The following is a 14,634-nucleotide window of genomic DNA, read 5'->3' on the forward strand; positions in this document are numbered from 1 at the left end:
ATAAAACAACTTTCTACATATGGATAGTCTCCTCTGATTGGTCGGATCAATAGATTTGAGCAGTTTCAGTATCAAGAAGCTGCTGTTTCATAACAAAGAAAGGGGCCAGACACTGATAATCAATACTGTAGAAGTGGGTTTCCTGATAAACAGCCATTGATTCAGCTGCAGAACACCAGCAAAGTGCAAACAGCACAGACTAATACAGAACGTCCTGTGAGCTGAACAATTCAGGCTGCCTGCTCGTCTTCCATTACCTCCCACAGGTTACAGTACATAATGACCTCACTGGACAGGCATCCCCAGGAACAAAGGCCCCATTCGAACCATATAATCACATTTTTCTACAGCCATCATCTTCCATATAATCCCTGAAAAACCATTTGGGTTTTTCTTAAGACCCGTCCAAATCCATGACACATAATGTCAAGCGTACCGTCCCAGGACGCACACAAACACACACATACACACACAAACTCACACCTATCCGCAGAGGCAGAGTATTTGACTTTTGTTCCCACTACTTTGAGCTCTATCACCACTGTGCCGCATTCCATACAAGATGATAAAATGAAGGCTGGATACACATCTTTCTTTTGTCGTTGTTGAGATTTTCAGCCAGTGTGCAATGTGTGTGGGTTTATGTATGTGTGCGTATGCCTAACCTCAAGGGTAGGAGGATAATTTGCTGTAATTGCAGCTCTGCCGGGGCTTTGCTAACAGATAGATATCCAAGGTATGGCTGTCAGACTGTGTAGTATCAGTATTTTCCATCACATGTACTGACAGCTGAGTGGTAGCAGTCACAGACTTAGCTCTCTGTTGAGTCTCCAGATGGCCTCCAGGTAGCTGGATATGTCATACCTGTGTGTCAATAGGAGATTTTATTCCATCTCTTCAAACGCCATTACTCAGGATTAAGATGAGGACCCACAAACCACAAAGGGTTGTTTTTCTCTTCCTGTTATGCCTCTTTTCCACTAAAGCAAGCAGTTGCATAAAGTAACATATGGTTAAATGCACACAAGGTAAAGTAATGTACAGTATGAGGAAAACTACCATAATGATATGACAATAGGTAAAGTAATGTAACATTCTTTTGACTCTTTTGACCAAAGGTTAAAGTTAGTGACTGCTTTGAAAGTCACATCTGTGCCAATTGTCTCTAATCGTCAGCCCAGGTCCAAATCTCTGGATTAACTAGGATTTAGGACTAGTTGTAAACATAGCTGAGGGCTGGAGCCTCTCACACTGAGCCTTATTGAAGCTTGTCATGTAACAATGACTACTTGACAGACCATTCTCACAAGGATAACATAACATGAGGTTGACACTTCAGTCCAAAGTACCAAAACAGAACATGTGCGGCAGCCCAAAACGCAGGAGCAGTTTTCCTTGTAAAACGTGCTTAATTTTACGAATGTATGTATTTTAAGATGATGTTTAACCTCTGACCCTGCTTTTAATGACTAGCGTTAACAAGCAGTTTTCTTTATGCCAAATCCAGCTGCGATAAAAAAACTACACTTTACACCAGCTGAAAATCAAGACAGCTAGTAGGGTCATGGGGGCGCAAACACCTGGGACCTGAGTGAAAGTCTGCCATGCTGCATGTACCACCACAATCTACCACCTTACTCTGACTTTATCAGTCCCATGATCAGCTGACATTGTGCAAACGTAACATAATGTCGTATGTGAGCAATACGTCTATATGTTATGCTGGCATAAACATAACAATGTGCTGTATCTGGCATATGTATTATCAACTAAATGGGGCTTTTTGTGAAGATGTTGCCACTCGATCTGCATTATGGGCAAACCAATAAGAACAGCAGCAGGAGTTTTAAGGACAATCATGGATGAATGGATGAAAAAAATCTTGTATTTTGTCTCACTTTGTACAATCAAAACCCCCAAAAATCTCTAGAGATGTTATATTTCTGATATTGCATTGAAATTCCACATATGGTGAGTGCAGGATGAGGGGGCTCAGAAGAGACCTGTGAGTCCATGCACAACATTGACACCCATCTTTACACAGCATTTGTGTCTGTTTGAACACTTACAAGTCTAAATGACCACAGACAAACACTCATTGATACTAATGGTCCGTTGTGATTTCCCCTAAACTCCCTGTAAAAACAAGTGTTCATTTCATTGGACACCAATTCGAGCCAATGAGCTGTCAACAAAAGACGGTGCAACATCTTTTTCACATTTATAAGGAAATTCCATGAAATCAGGACCGAAATGAGCTGGAAAATAAACAATTTTTTTTATTATTATTCCTCTTCATGAGATGTTAATAAAAATGTAATTCTACTGTAGAACAGCTGTCACAACAGCCTCTGGCCTACACGTCAACTCAGATCAGTGGTCTTCACACAAGATCTGGTCCGGTGGATGGAAGAGCCAGATGCCTATTCAAATCCTCAGTGATGGAAGAAGCACTGCACAACATGGCAAAGTTCAGTAAAAAGCCATTTAAAGGGCCAGTGTGCAGAATTTAGAGGGAGCTTTAAACAAAACGTTGGTTTACAAAAAACGCCTCATGTAGCTCTCAGCGTAAGTTCAGTCATGAAGACTCTAGTTCACATCATCCACCTCCTATCTCTATCTGCTTCCCTCTCCCTCTTCACCATCCTTGCACTCTCTCTCTTTCACTGCACTGCACTCCGTCTAGTGACCTCCCACATAGTCAGGTGTTTAATAGATGGCACCCCCCCTCACCAATCAGCTGTCGATCCGTCCCTCTCCTGCCCAATCATAGCGTAGCAAAAGCCTCTGTCTCTTCTCCAGCCGCCTCTTGATCGAATCCGGCAACCCTCCTCCACCCCAAGCACCTCCCGATCCATGCAGTTCAAGGCCTCCTCTCTCCTGCTCTCTTGCTTCTACACCACAAACTGGTCTAGACCCGGGGGGTCTTCTGATCAGCGGCCTCTCCGCTCGAGCTTTCTCCCCTGTCGGACGTGGTCCTCACGTCGGGGTCTAGGACGCCACCGCACATTCACAATTATTGTTTTAATAAAGTCTTTCTCATTCAGTTCACTGACTCTCTCATGATTGAAATACACACAGGTGAATGGGCTGCTTACCATGTTTCTACAGTAGGTCAAAATGGACAGATTTCACCTATATACCCCATACAATTGGAAGATTTAGGGACAGCGGTTTGTGATCTGCAAGCTCTACACTAGATGCTACACAAGTCTACACACTCGTCCTTTTAATAAAAAACTGAAATAAAAATGGTTCAATTTCCCAGTATGAAAATTAGACTGTTTATACCGAACAAAAGCAAAAGATTCCTTCTGAAACCCAGAAGGAATCTTTTGCTTTTGTTCGGTATAAACAGTCTATGTGTAGTATGTGACTCCATTTTGTTCCATCTCCAACATCTTGTTCTCTTTGTGAGGGTCGATTTGGCAGAAAAACCGCTAGCCGTTTCATCTCGACATGAACATGAAAATAAACTCAACCAAACATTGCACTCATAAACAAAACCAGTGACACCAAACACTTTGTTGTCTAATGTATGTGGCTAACAACAACAAGCCTAAACCAGAATGATGAATCTCGCCCTTCTCCTCGCTGTGGACTGAAACATATTCTGTTTAGAGTCGGTCAGATTGTCAGGATTTGCTGTCCTCTCGTTACCATGGGATTCAGGGGGAAAACATTTAGATGGCCAGGAGAGGTTGATGTAAATCTATCAGCGAAAGATGTTTGGCCGTTGCTTGATCACAAAATAAAATCTCCAAATGCAGGCCAACAGGTACCATTAAAGTCAATATTTATTGGGAAAATCGTTGACCCCAGCAAACAAAAACCTCTAAGTTTGTTCCCTCTCCATCCTTGATGTTTGGCTTCATTTCCTCTGCGATTTATATGACCGGTGATGACTGCTTACTGCCTTCCTCTTGGGCTGTGACCACAGACCTTCTCAGAAACGGCTCCCTCAGCTGCTTTAGAAAATCGGCCACCATTCAGCGCTAAGTGAATATTCCGTAAACAGAGACACACTCCCGTGGTTTTTGATGGATCCATTTTCAGCAAAACAAAACATTTCTGCGGGTTTGAATTTTGACCAGGCCTCGTTTTATTTATGCTCTGTCAATACAGGGATGATGGCCGCCAAAAACCCCCTTTTATTGGCTTGTCACAGTTTGTGGGAAACCATCTGAGGACCGATCACGCAGGCATGTGTCTCTATGTGTGGCAGTTGGCTTCTTCATTATTTTCGGGTTGCCTGTGTGTGCTTGTATGCTTCCATGAACGTGCAGCAGGACAGGCAGCAAAGAGGCCTGCTATAGTGATCTGTTGTTAACGTCTGCTTTTGGGCAGCAGGTGTGTGTGTGTTAGGGGTTGAGCCGGTCTGGTCCCAGATTTAGAGGAGGAAGCCAGTGTCAAAGCTGGGAGATGGATCTCTCCTGAGGGATCCGATAAATAAGGAAAAAATATCTTTGAAAAAGGGAAACACAGCTGTTTCCAAAGGAGAAGTCAAAATATTGGTGCCTTTGCATTCCTCAGCCGCAAAGGTAGAAGGCCGGGCTCACTCTGTGATGCTGTCTGGGACTCCATTTTCCCTCTCAGTGCTAACACCTCCCCTTCCCTCTGCACACATCCCTTCGTCCCACTCTACCATTATATCTCCCTATCCTCACCTCTCTGTCTGCCTTTCCTTCCACCTCCACCCTCTCTGTCATGAAGACAGTCAAACCTCAGTGTGATTCCCTTTGGAAAGTCCACAGTGACCACAATGCATTTCAGTGGCTTAGAGGCAGAGCATATGATCCACTGATAAATCAGTCTTGGCCGGCTTCAATCTCCCCCCTGGGCTGACTTACATGTAAGACCTACTGCTTGTTTTACACACAGGCACAGCTCCAAAAACAGCGACGGTAACTGGATACCTGGATATCCAAAAAGCAGGTGGGCCTTAAGGAAAATCAGGAAAAAAATAATCAAGGTTTCTAATAATACATCTGTCCACGATGTCAGCACAGTATTGGTGAGACGAAAGCGTGGAAAACGAAGGCTTTTTTTCACGTTATTTGCTTTATATAGGCGTAATGAGTTGACCCAGCGGGAGCTAATCCCTAAAACATGCTGTGAGCTACTGTACGGAGAAAATAATAAAAGGAAGGAGGAAATGTTGCAGGAGGAGGAAATGAACATGTAAACGAACTTGATTAAGTGTTCTTTCTTTTTTTTGTGAGTATAATCTACGCTTTTCATCTCTAAGTTTATCGTCTTCGGTGGAACAGAGGATTTTCTATGCAAAGTCATTAGTAGGAGGAGATGAACTGAGAGCTGAGTATCAACGTGCTTAAAACAGATCATTAAAGTACTGCAGGAGAACTTCCACTCTGCTCAATGTTTACATTATGCAAAGTAGTGGAAGGAAAAGAAATCATGTCATCATATCAACTTAAATGAAGAGACTACTTTTCTAGTCATTGTTGTGCGTCCTTGGCACTATACCCACATCGCCTCCAGTGCACTCACTGGTGTATGAATGAAGCGGCCGTAGGCAGACATGTCTCCGTCAGTCTCTCCCTGGGGAGCTGTGGCTACATCTGTAGTTCTGTAGTTTGCCACTGCCACTGTGTGAATGAGGTGTAAAGTATCTTTGAGTGTCCTAGAAAAGATCTATATAAGTTTGATGCATTATTATTATTAATAAAGTCATACAATAATCTGTCAGTTCATCAATTTACAGATCTACATCCAATAAACTAAGACTTTCTTTATCCATCACATAGAGGTATTTCTTCTTATTATGTTCATTAGTGGAATATGACATAGCATAATCAACTGGATTAAAATAACAGGTAATCCCATACAGTATATATATATATATATATATATATATATATATATATATATATATATATATATATATACACACACACACACACACACAGTATAATGCTGAGCATAGTGACCATATTATACAAAAAAGCGGGAGCCGCCCTCTTGGAAAATGATTCATGCTGAACTTTGTCAGATAAGGTATCCAGGAGACTTGCTGCTCGGAGGTGTCCGTACAGGAGGAAGGACTGGGCAGAGTTTCCCCTGGACATCCTCACTGATAAGATCCTTTCATTCACACTGTCCCGTGGCAAAGGGAGGTGAGACATTTTTGTTTTGAGTGGCTTCGAACCTCTGACATGTGGACATAGAAGTGTATCCACTGAGATTAGATGAGTAAAACCATCTTTCTCTGTATGGAAATAAATGACTGTCTCTCTCCTTGGATTTTCTATTTTAAAAGACACCACACACACACATTTTGCTTCTCGTCCGCCTTAGTGCTCTTTTTCCTCATCTCTTTCACCCTGCCTCCCTCCATCCCTCCTGTCTCCGACTGTTTTCCTGTCAGTATCATGTTTGGAAAGTCAACCTGCGGGTCAGCCTAGGGCTCGTAAATTTGTCAACGGCAGCGCGGCAGAAAAGGAGGCTACTTGCTCGGGAGGGTCAGGAGCATTTGCACTCACATGGGGCCTTTTTCTCACTGCGGGCCCGCGGTTGTTGTTTCAGGCACGTCCTCTTTAGAGAGTCAGCCAGCCTGGGAACCCGTGAAGGGCTGAAACGCCACTTTGTGCACTAACAAGCATATTCAGACATGCACAAGTCACATATGTCTAGTATTTGTGTACTAGTAAAGACATGTACGAGTGGCTGACTCCATTCATTCACTGACCCTTGACCCTAACCCTAACACACTTATCGCTGTCAAATAGCCATGTTCATTTTATCTCACACTTGTCCATTGTGATTCTTCTAAAAATAACTGAGTTTATTTCAGTGCACGTGCAGCTAGATTGGCAGCCTTCACACCAGGCTTTCATGCATTCAGCAAGGTTTCAAGATGTCGAGACATCTCAGTCAGGACAGACCTATGGACAAACCTTAGGTTCGTCTGGCTTTTCATCATATTTCCACTTGTCTTGAATAAGAAAAAAAGACTTCTATGTACTCATAAATGTGCCTAAGCGCCTTTCTCTGCTCTGCTCCTTCAAGGTCACCACAGGCTTTAAATCACCTCACATCAGTCCCACAGTTCCTGACTCTTCAAACATGCTCTGGGTGTGCCTTCTTTTCTTTCCTCCTTTTCCTTTTTTATTGATCAGAGATAAATCCCTTCCTCTCATAGAAGAATGTGACAGCAGAAACGTTTACCGTGACAATCTCACCGCTCCTGTCGGCGGCGGTCACCTTCATTACCAGAACGATGGGGTCATTATGGTAATGGATGGAGTTTACTAGGCACACAGGGACACCCTGAGATGGAGTTCAACAGTTCACAGGTTCACAACCTTTTTTTTAACACTGAAATTCCAAAGACATACCAGCCAATGTTTACTAAGAAAGCCTGTGTCCTGTACTGTGTTCATCGTTGCGATTTAAACAATGTGGAGAGAGAATGTGCCTATTTTAGCACATTTTCTTTGTGAGGAGGATGTATAGTACCCTGACAAGCTCATACTAAAAACCAAAGATGGACAAAACTTGCACGAACCATCAGTCTTTCAAAATACTGAGCTGTGGTTTTCAAAAGAAGAACCAGCCGCTGCCTCACAAGGTGCTCAGCAATGAGGAAGCTACATACATGATTTATAAAATGCAAATGAGATCACTCAACATGCGGAGTAAAATTGGGTTTAAAAAAAGAAGGTTGAAACTTTAAAGCAGCTCGAGTGTATCAACACAGGAGGCCAGCAGGCAGTCTGGAAAACTGCTGGAAAACAGACAAGAGCAGAAATCCCCTTCAGGTTGCATGTACTGTTGTATCATAAAAGCAAAACACGTGCTGTACCGACAGAAGCTTGTGAGACGTTTTGGTTTTGGATTGCACTATAAAGCGGGGGTTCTGTTTTAAACCTCTTTTACAGATTCACATCCATCATAAAATCCACCGAAACTCATCTACAGACAGGTGTCCTGACCTTCCGCAGAATGCATTGTGTGGGTTTTGGCTGAAACTTGTGCTGAACACAGTGAAATCTGAGGAAATGTGTAAATAAGGAGAAACATTTGTTTACCTCTTTGCCCATTTCCTTTTTCTGTGAACTTCTGAGCTACAAACACAACTTTACACAAGCACACACACACACACACACACACACACACACACTGATTCCTGGTTAATGATCTTCTCTGTGTGGCCTCTCTTTAAAGACAAGACAAAGGATGACAGTTTTAAAGCCCCTTTTAAAGAAGAGGGTAATGCTGGAGTGAAAATGCCCACACACTCCCTGTCTTTGCTTCAACATGGATTGATACAACAATTACTAAACATGCACAGCGACAAAAGGAAGACACAATCTGAGGGCTGCAAACAGAGAAAAAGAGAAAAAAGGTGACATGTGGACAGGCAGATGTGTGAGCAGCAAGTTAATGTTGGCCTCATTCTCCTCAAGGCACAGCAGAGCAAACAGAGCAAATTCCTCCACGCCTGCAACCTGAGGTGATAAATGGAAGCAGCGTGTCCTAATCAGATGTTCCAGCAAGGGTTATCGGCTCCGTTCGATAGACCGTTACCAGCAGGGAGTGTGGTACACTTCACCTCCTTATCTTGTCATGCTCCTCATCCCACGCCACTATCACACTGAGCTGGAATGCCCAATGAAGACATGAGAATGGATGGGAGGAGGAAGACAGAACATGGCATGAGGTGTAATCTCTGTACTTAGCCCCAATCTCAGCTGCCATCTCGTCAAAGGGGAGAGTTATGGCGTGAGAGGGAGAGATATCATCAGGCTGGGTGGGTGTGGGGGGCAGTGGAGTGACGTGTTACATCACGGTGTGATGCCTTCGGTTGTATCTCTCTTAATTTGTTCTCTGCTGACCTACAGGTTGACCCCCGCTGTCAACAGAGCCGACAGAGAAGAGAAAGCTCTGCACATTCTTCAAAAACAAGAGCTGTTTTGCAACACCTCGTCTTCTACGACTGATATAAAGCCCGGCTGGAAAAGACATAATCTTGTCAACCTGAGATGTTTCCTCCATCAACACAGTTTGTTTCTTGAGGCCGCTGTGTGTTTGGCCAGAAGAGCTTGACAACCAATACAATCCAAACATGAGAAAAAGGAAGCACAGAAACTCAATAAGCAGCATTATTTGTATATCTTGGGCCGTTCTTGAACATCACAGCAAGTTTGAGTGAATTTGTAGCAGCAGTGAAATATCTGATACTGTAAACAGATGAAAACAAACACAGGTCTGTACTTTGTTAGTGTCATTTTTCTCACCATTGCAGAAAGCTTTTAACTGCCAAGTTTACGTCTCCGAAAAAATCCTTTATTCCGCTGCAGCATATCTTGAATTCCTTGCTTAACTTTTGCCTAATAGTGTTTATGGTATTCTGAAAGCTGAGGTGAAGTGACGGGTGGTCCGCTGTTCTGGCCTCTGAGGATTTGCAGGAAGTGTTTCAAAATGATTTAGAGAAAATTTTCCAAAGCTACATTCTGCTTCAAACAATTGACTCTTTGATCGAAGCCAACTAATTATTTGATCATGCTGGGGCTTTGGGACAAGTTTCACTGCAGAGGAAGTGGCTTACCTGGACTTAGGCTCTGAGAAATGCAGCCAGGCATCATAAGACAAGGAAAACAGCAGTTTAATAAGGGCACTTCATTTCTGAATAAGCCCAGGGCTGTCTGGACCCGGCTAATCTCCCCCAAAAAACCCACTTCTTAAAGCTTTCTGGCTTGTTTGCATTGAAAGTGTGGGAGGTAGGTTAGTAGAAAGCTTGGCTGTTGACTTAAGCAAGAGGGCCAGTGACAGCTCAGCTATAGCCATGCAGCGGGATGTGCAGAGACAGACGTGAAAATGAGGGTAGCAGTGATGACAGACAAGTTCACAAGAGCACAAAATGATTTTAGAATATTTGAAAAAAAAAGACATGCAATTTCACTTTCCAGACACTGGAAACAAGCCAAGTCTAAATGCAACCAAAAGTCTGAGCTTTTTCAAACCCTCAGGCTCAGGAGCTAGTTTGAGACACAGTCTAACCAGATGTTAGAAAAAGTGTAAATGTGCCTGTTTCTTCAGGACCTGTCATAATGTGTACGTTTTTTTTCTGCATTCTCTTTGGTCTATCAGTGATTCGTCTGTGCAGAAGTAGCCACCAGAGGCAACTTAGGCACTTATAAAAAAATGTATGCATCTCAGTGTGTAACACAACAGTTGTTGAGTAATCAGCAGACAGTGTGGCTACTACTGCTAAACAAAATCCCATCTCAGTATTTAAAGCAGAACAAGGCTCCAACACCCCGGATGGATTTTCCTAGATTATTATGAGATCTTCCTCCCCGCGTACCTCCCAGCAAACAAACAGAATGATGGGAGAGCAAACAACCAACAGGGGCTCTGGCTGACCCTCCTGAGCCAAGCCAAGCTCAGTGAGGCCTCCACACCTGTCCCTCTGTCTGTCTGGCACATCAGAGCTACGGTGGAGTAAACTCATCAGAGTTAAATGCAGATGACACAGGAACAACATTTGGAGTTCCTGTCCTGCAACCCATGAAACCAACGGCAGTTCTGTGCATCTTTGACTCACCATAACCACAAGGTTTAACAGCTCACCCACAAAAACCCAACCTGATAGGAATAGCAAATTTCCCCCACGCTGGCTATTATAACCCTCAATATTTGTTCAGCAATATGTCATCCCTCATTAATTGAGTGAGCAGTGACTTCTTGTATTTGTTTTCCACTGGGCTGTAACCCTAATATTGGTCACAGACTTCACAATGTATTACTTTGTAAGAGATTTATAGACGGTTTGTTACAAGAGGCCAAAAACTAAAAAAGGCAGTAGAACTTTATGACACTAAATATGTCTAAACCAGAATTTTCTGCGAAAATCTGTATTACAGTATTAATTGTTACTTTAAGCATAGTGAGGAGTGAGAAAGTGCGGTTAACACTGGTATATAGCACTACTTCTTTGGGATACAAGACATGTTGCAAGTACAGATATCTGACAAAAACTTTGTTTTCCTTTTAAGCAAAAAAAAAAAGTAGAATAATTGAATTCCAAGCAAAGTCTTTCAAAATCTGCATGAAACAAGTGTGAACAAGCCCTAACCTTTGGAAAACACTGAGTGTTGCAATTACTGGAGGACCTCGCCGTGCATCAGGACATGTTCGGAGCTGCAGAGTGTCACACAGCATGAGTCATACGCAGCATACAGTGTCACTTCACCAGACCTCAGTGGAAAGCAGGGCGTCCGCAAGGCAAACAGCGATGAACGTACTATTCTAGGAATGAAGATGAAAAAGGAACTGGAAAATGTGCTTCTGCTTCTCCCCTGATTTCAAGTTTTCCACAACTTGCTCTGCTTTTATTTTCTTTTTTTTCCTGTGGGTCATTCTGAACAAGTGATGAAAGCAAAGGAGAACTGAGCAGGAGAGCTACATGATTCATGCAAGGGTGGATGGGTGGGTGGATGGGTGGGTGGGGGGACGAAGAGGCATATGGTTTGCAGAGAGTGTGCACTTGAAACTAGATGTAACGCTGGGGCTCCTAAATCTATCCATGCCCCCCCTGAGGATACCCACAGAAAATGAGCTGTCTATCTGCACTACTGCAGCAGCTGGCTGTGAACGACATCAGGTTAAAGGTTTAAATCACTGTCATTGTGTCATTTGCTATGGGTCACTTTAAAGTATGAGATGGGTGCATCTCTGTAAATGAGAGAATCCAGTTTCAAATCTAATCACCAGTGTAAACAGAGCCACCATCGCCCCCTTTGCTTTGATTTGATGGAGGATCTTGCCCTTCGCTGAACACCGTTGCTGATCTTGCTCAGTGTGTTTTTAAATGCTTTCAGACAGACTGTTTGGCTTCTTCACTTTTCCTTCTTTCATTTATCTTGATTCTAATTTGTTGTTTCACTCAGGCCACACATGATATCCAGATTTTTTGGGATAGTTTTGGAAAAAAAGAAAAAAAAAAAGAAGGACCACCCAGAAGTGTTGCAGGCCTCTTTCTTCTATAGTCGCCCAACACAAATCGCTCCAATGGAGGCAAAAGACGCATTAAAATCTAATCGGATGGCGATGACACACGGTAGTCGTGCAAGGCCTTATTTGCAAAGCAGATGGAAAGCCTTGGCCTGTCGAACATTAATTACAATCACATTCAGGGAGGAAGCTGTCCCTCCTCCAGGGCGGTTAGGACTCTGTGTACGGCTGGAGGAGATGGCAACCTAATCCCCCGGTCACCACAGAAATCTGAAGGAATTGTCAAAAGATGCACAGGACGTGATTAATCAAAGTGGAGAGCCAGATGTGCAACAACACAGGAGTATAAACCCAAACTTACACAGCAAAGGAACACCGAAACCACAGACACACAAACACCATCCCGCCACCATCACACTCTCCCACAGAAGCCAACAGAAGGGGGCTCGATATCTGAGCCCAAAACGACGGCCTCCCTCTGTCTGAATATCTGGTTTTCATCACTTCATGTTGCAACACCAGTGCTCAGAGGGCCAATAACTGCAGACGTGTTCTCTGACTCAGTAACTCCAAACTAATTCTCTTCTTCATGTGTGCTATTTAGTGACTGTTAAACATCTTATAAATGTAAGAGATTAAACATCTGAAGAACTTCTTGTTTCTATAGAAGCTCCAGTCAGGAAAAAACAGTACATTCCTCAGCAGTGATACATTCCCACTGCTCTCATGACAATGTCCTTAGTTCCCATGAAGAATGACAATCAATCTGAATGTAAGCCTCCCCTGTCCACCAGCGTCTGACTCTGTTTATCTTCAGGCGCTGTGTTTAGAGTCTTCCAGTAAACAGTGGAGCTGCTAATGGAAGGAAGGCCTTTGAGCTTTTATGTTCCAAACTCGTTATGATTAAAGTGTCCCCTCTTTATCATCACTGGGGGCTAATTAAAGACAAATCTGCCTGGAATACACAAACAATGCGACGCAATTTACGCACAGAACCCGCAACTCCCTGCGTTGGAGGTCAGCAGCAGGAACAGCCCTTTATATACAAATACCAGCGGTGGTGGTTGATGGTTTGCTGAGGATACGAGGTTTTATTTCCCCGCGAACACATAAATCATTGCAGTTGATTGCACAGCAGGACTGGCCACAGAATTTTGGTCCCATAAATGAGCCGGGGAGAATCTATACCCGGAGAGCGGACGTGTAACAATAAATTATTCAGAAACAATTCAAACCTCGTCAGTTTTTTCGAAGCGCAAAGGAGATGAGTGAGTGATTTGTCCTCTGTGAGGCTCACACACAATGAGGCTACATGTGCGTAATGGTGCCTCCGCTTTGCGCAGCGGCGAAATGGGTGCACAGGTGTTTTCATCCATTTAAAAACAATGTGCTCCATGATTTATTCTTTGAATAATAACCTCATTCGTTTGAGTCTTTCTGTCGACAGGTGATTTCCTTCCACTACTCCAACACCTGTTCCCCTCTCTGACTCCGCATTGGAATTTTCTTGACCAAATCCCCATTAAAACAAACACAATTACGCAAAACAAAACACAATTTTGAAGCAACTCACCCAGATTAACGAAGCTCATCACCATGTCTGCGTCGTTCAGGAAGGCGGTTTCTTGATATGTTGCCAGAGGAGGGCTCTGGGTCGTCCGCATTGACTGATATCGGTCCAACATACCTTCCACTTGGCTCTTCTCTTCGCTAGATATAGTGTTGTATAAGTCCAACATGAAAAGTGGAGCGGAGTTGTACTTTCCGTGTGACAAATGCGGTCTGGGTCTGTGCGGCAGCCCCAAAATGGACAGGATCTCCTTCTGCATCTCCCTCTTCTCGTGCGTCCGCAGCCGCCGGTGGATGAAACCTGGGTGCACCTCGTTGTTTCCATCCAGTGAATAATTACTCCCTGCGACCGTGAACAAGCAGTGATATAAGCTCCACCACAATGCGACCCAAGCAAGCCAGCAGCTGGTCATGGTGTTGTCCTGCTACGCTCTCCGGAGTCCTCAAGTGTTCCTCCTGGCTCGGAGCTTTTGTCGCCTATCCTGAATGCAAACTGTGCGCGTAAAGGTAACCAAAGTCCGTGCGAGCGCGCAGTTTCTGTCACAGCCACAAATCAAAAGCAGAAAAGGAGTCGTGTATCAAGCCATTTAAAAAATCTCTACAGTGAAGTGCGCGTAATAGTGTCGCCCCTGCTCTCATTTCTGATCCCCGCAGCGCGCTGTGCCGCTTCAGTAGAGTGCACCATGTGAAACTTTATTCTGGGCGCTCCGGGAAGTCGGTCAACAGAAACGGCCTGATGCGAAAATCAGAAAACGGTCTCCTCTGACAGAAGCCATGTTACTTCAGCGGATATATTCAATTAAAACAGGTAAGACTTCCCTAAGCTCTGAGAGAAAGGCGTCCTACCACAGCTGGACTTGGTTCAGTGACGGTCGCCTGCGCATACAGACTGTGAGAGAGTCTGACAGGAATCAGCAGGTTGCAGTCCATAATATGCGCGCCTGCGCGCGTCCGAGAGGACGTGTGTGTGTGTGTGTGTTCTAAAACCGCCCACTCCGTGTGCGCACTTAGCCAGAGGTGGAGCTCTCTGAGCCACAAGGACAAGTCTAACATCATATTTCCATATTTTGTTCATTCCCTGTCTGT

At 43.9% G+C, this 14,634-nt stretch overlaps 1 protein-coding gene across 1 annotated transcript in view; it reads right to left on the reverse strand.

Moving 5' to 3' along the window:
- Positions 1-14,438, reverse strand: part of bmp6 (bone morphogenetic protein 6) — a 36,472-nt gene extending 22,034 nt beyond the window's left edge. The window contains exon 1 of the mRNA XM_028432478.1: positions 13,553-14,438. Within this exon, the coding sequence (XP_028288279.1) occupies positions 13,553-13,961 (409 nt within the window). The 5' untranslated portion in view covers positions 13,962-14,438. The remainder of the gene's footprint in view (positions 1-13,552) is intronic.
- Between the last annotated feature and the right edge of the window lie 196 nt (positions 14,439-14,634).

Source organism: Parambassis ranga, chromosome 20, assembly GCF_900634625.1.
Source record: "Parambassis ranga chromosome 20, fParRan2.1, whole genome shotgun sequence".
Classification (NCBI taxonomy): domain Eukaryota; kingdom Metazoa; phylum Chordata; class Actinopteri; family Ambassidae; genus Parambassis; species Parambassis ranga.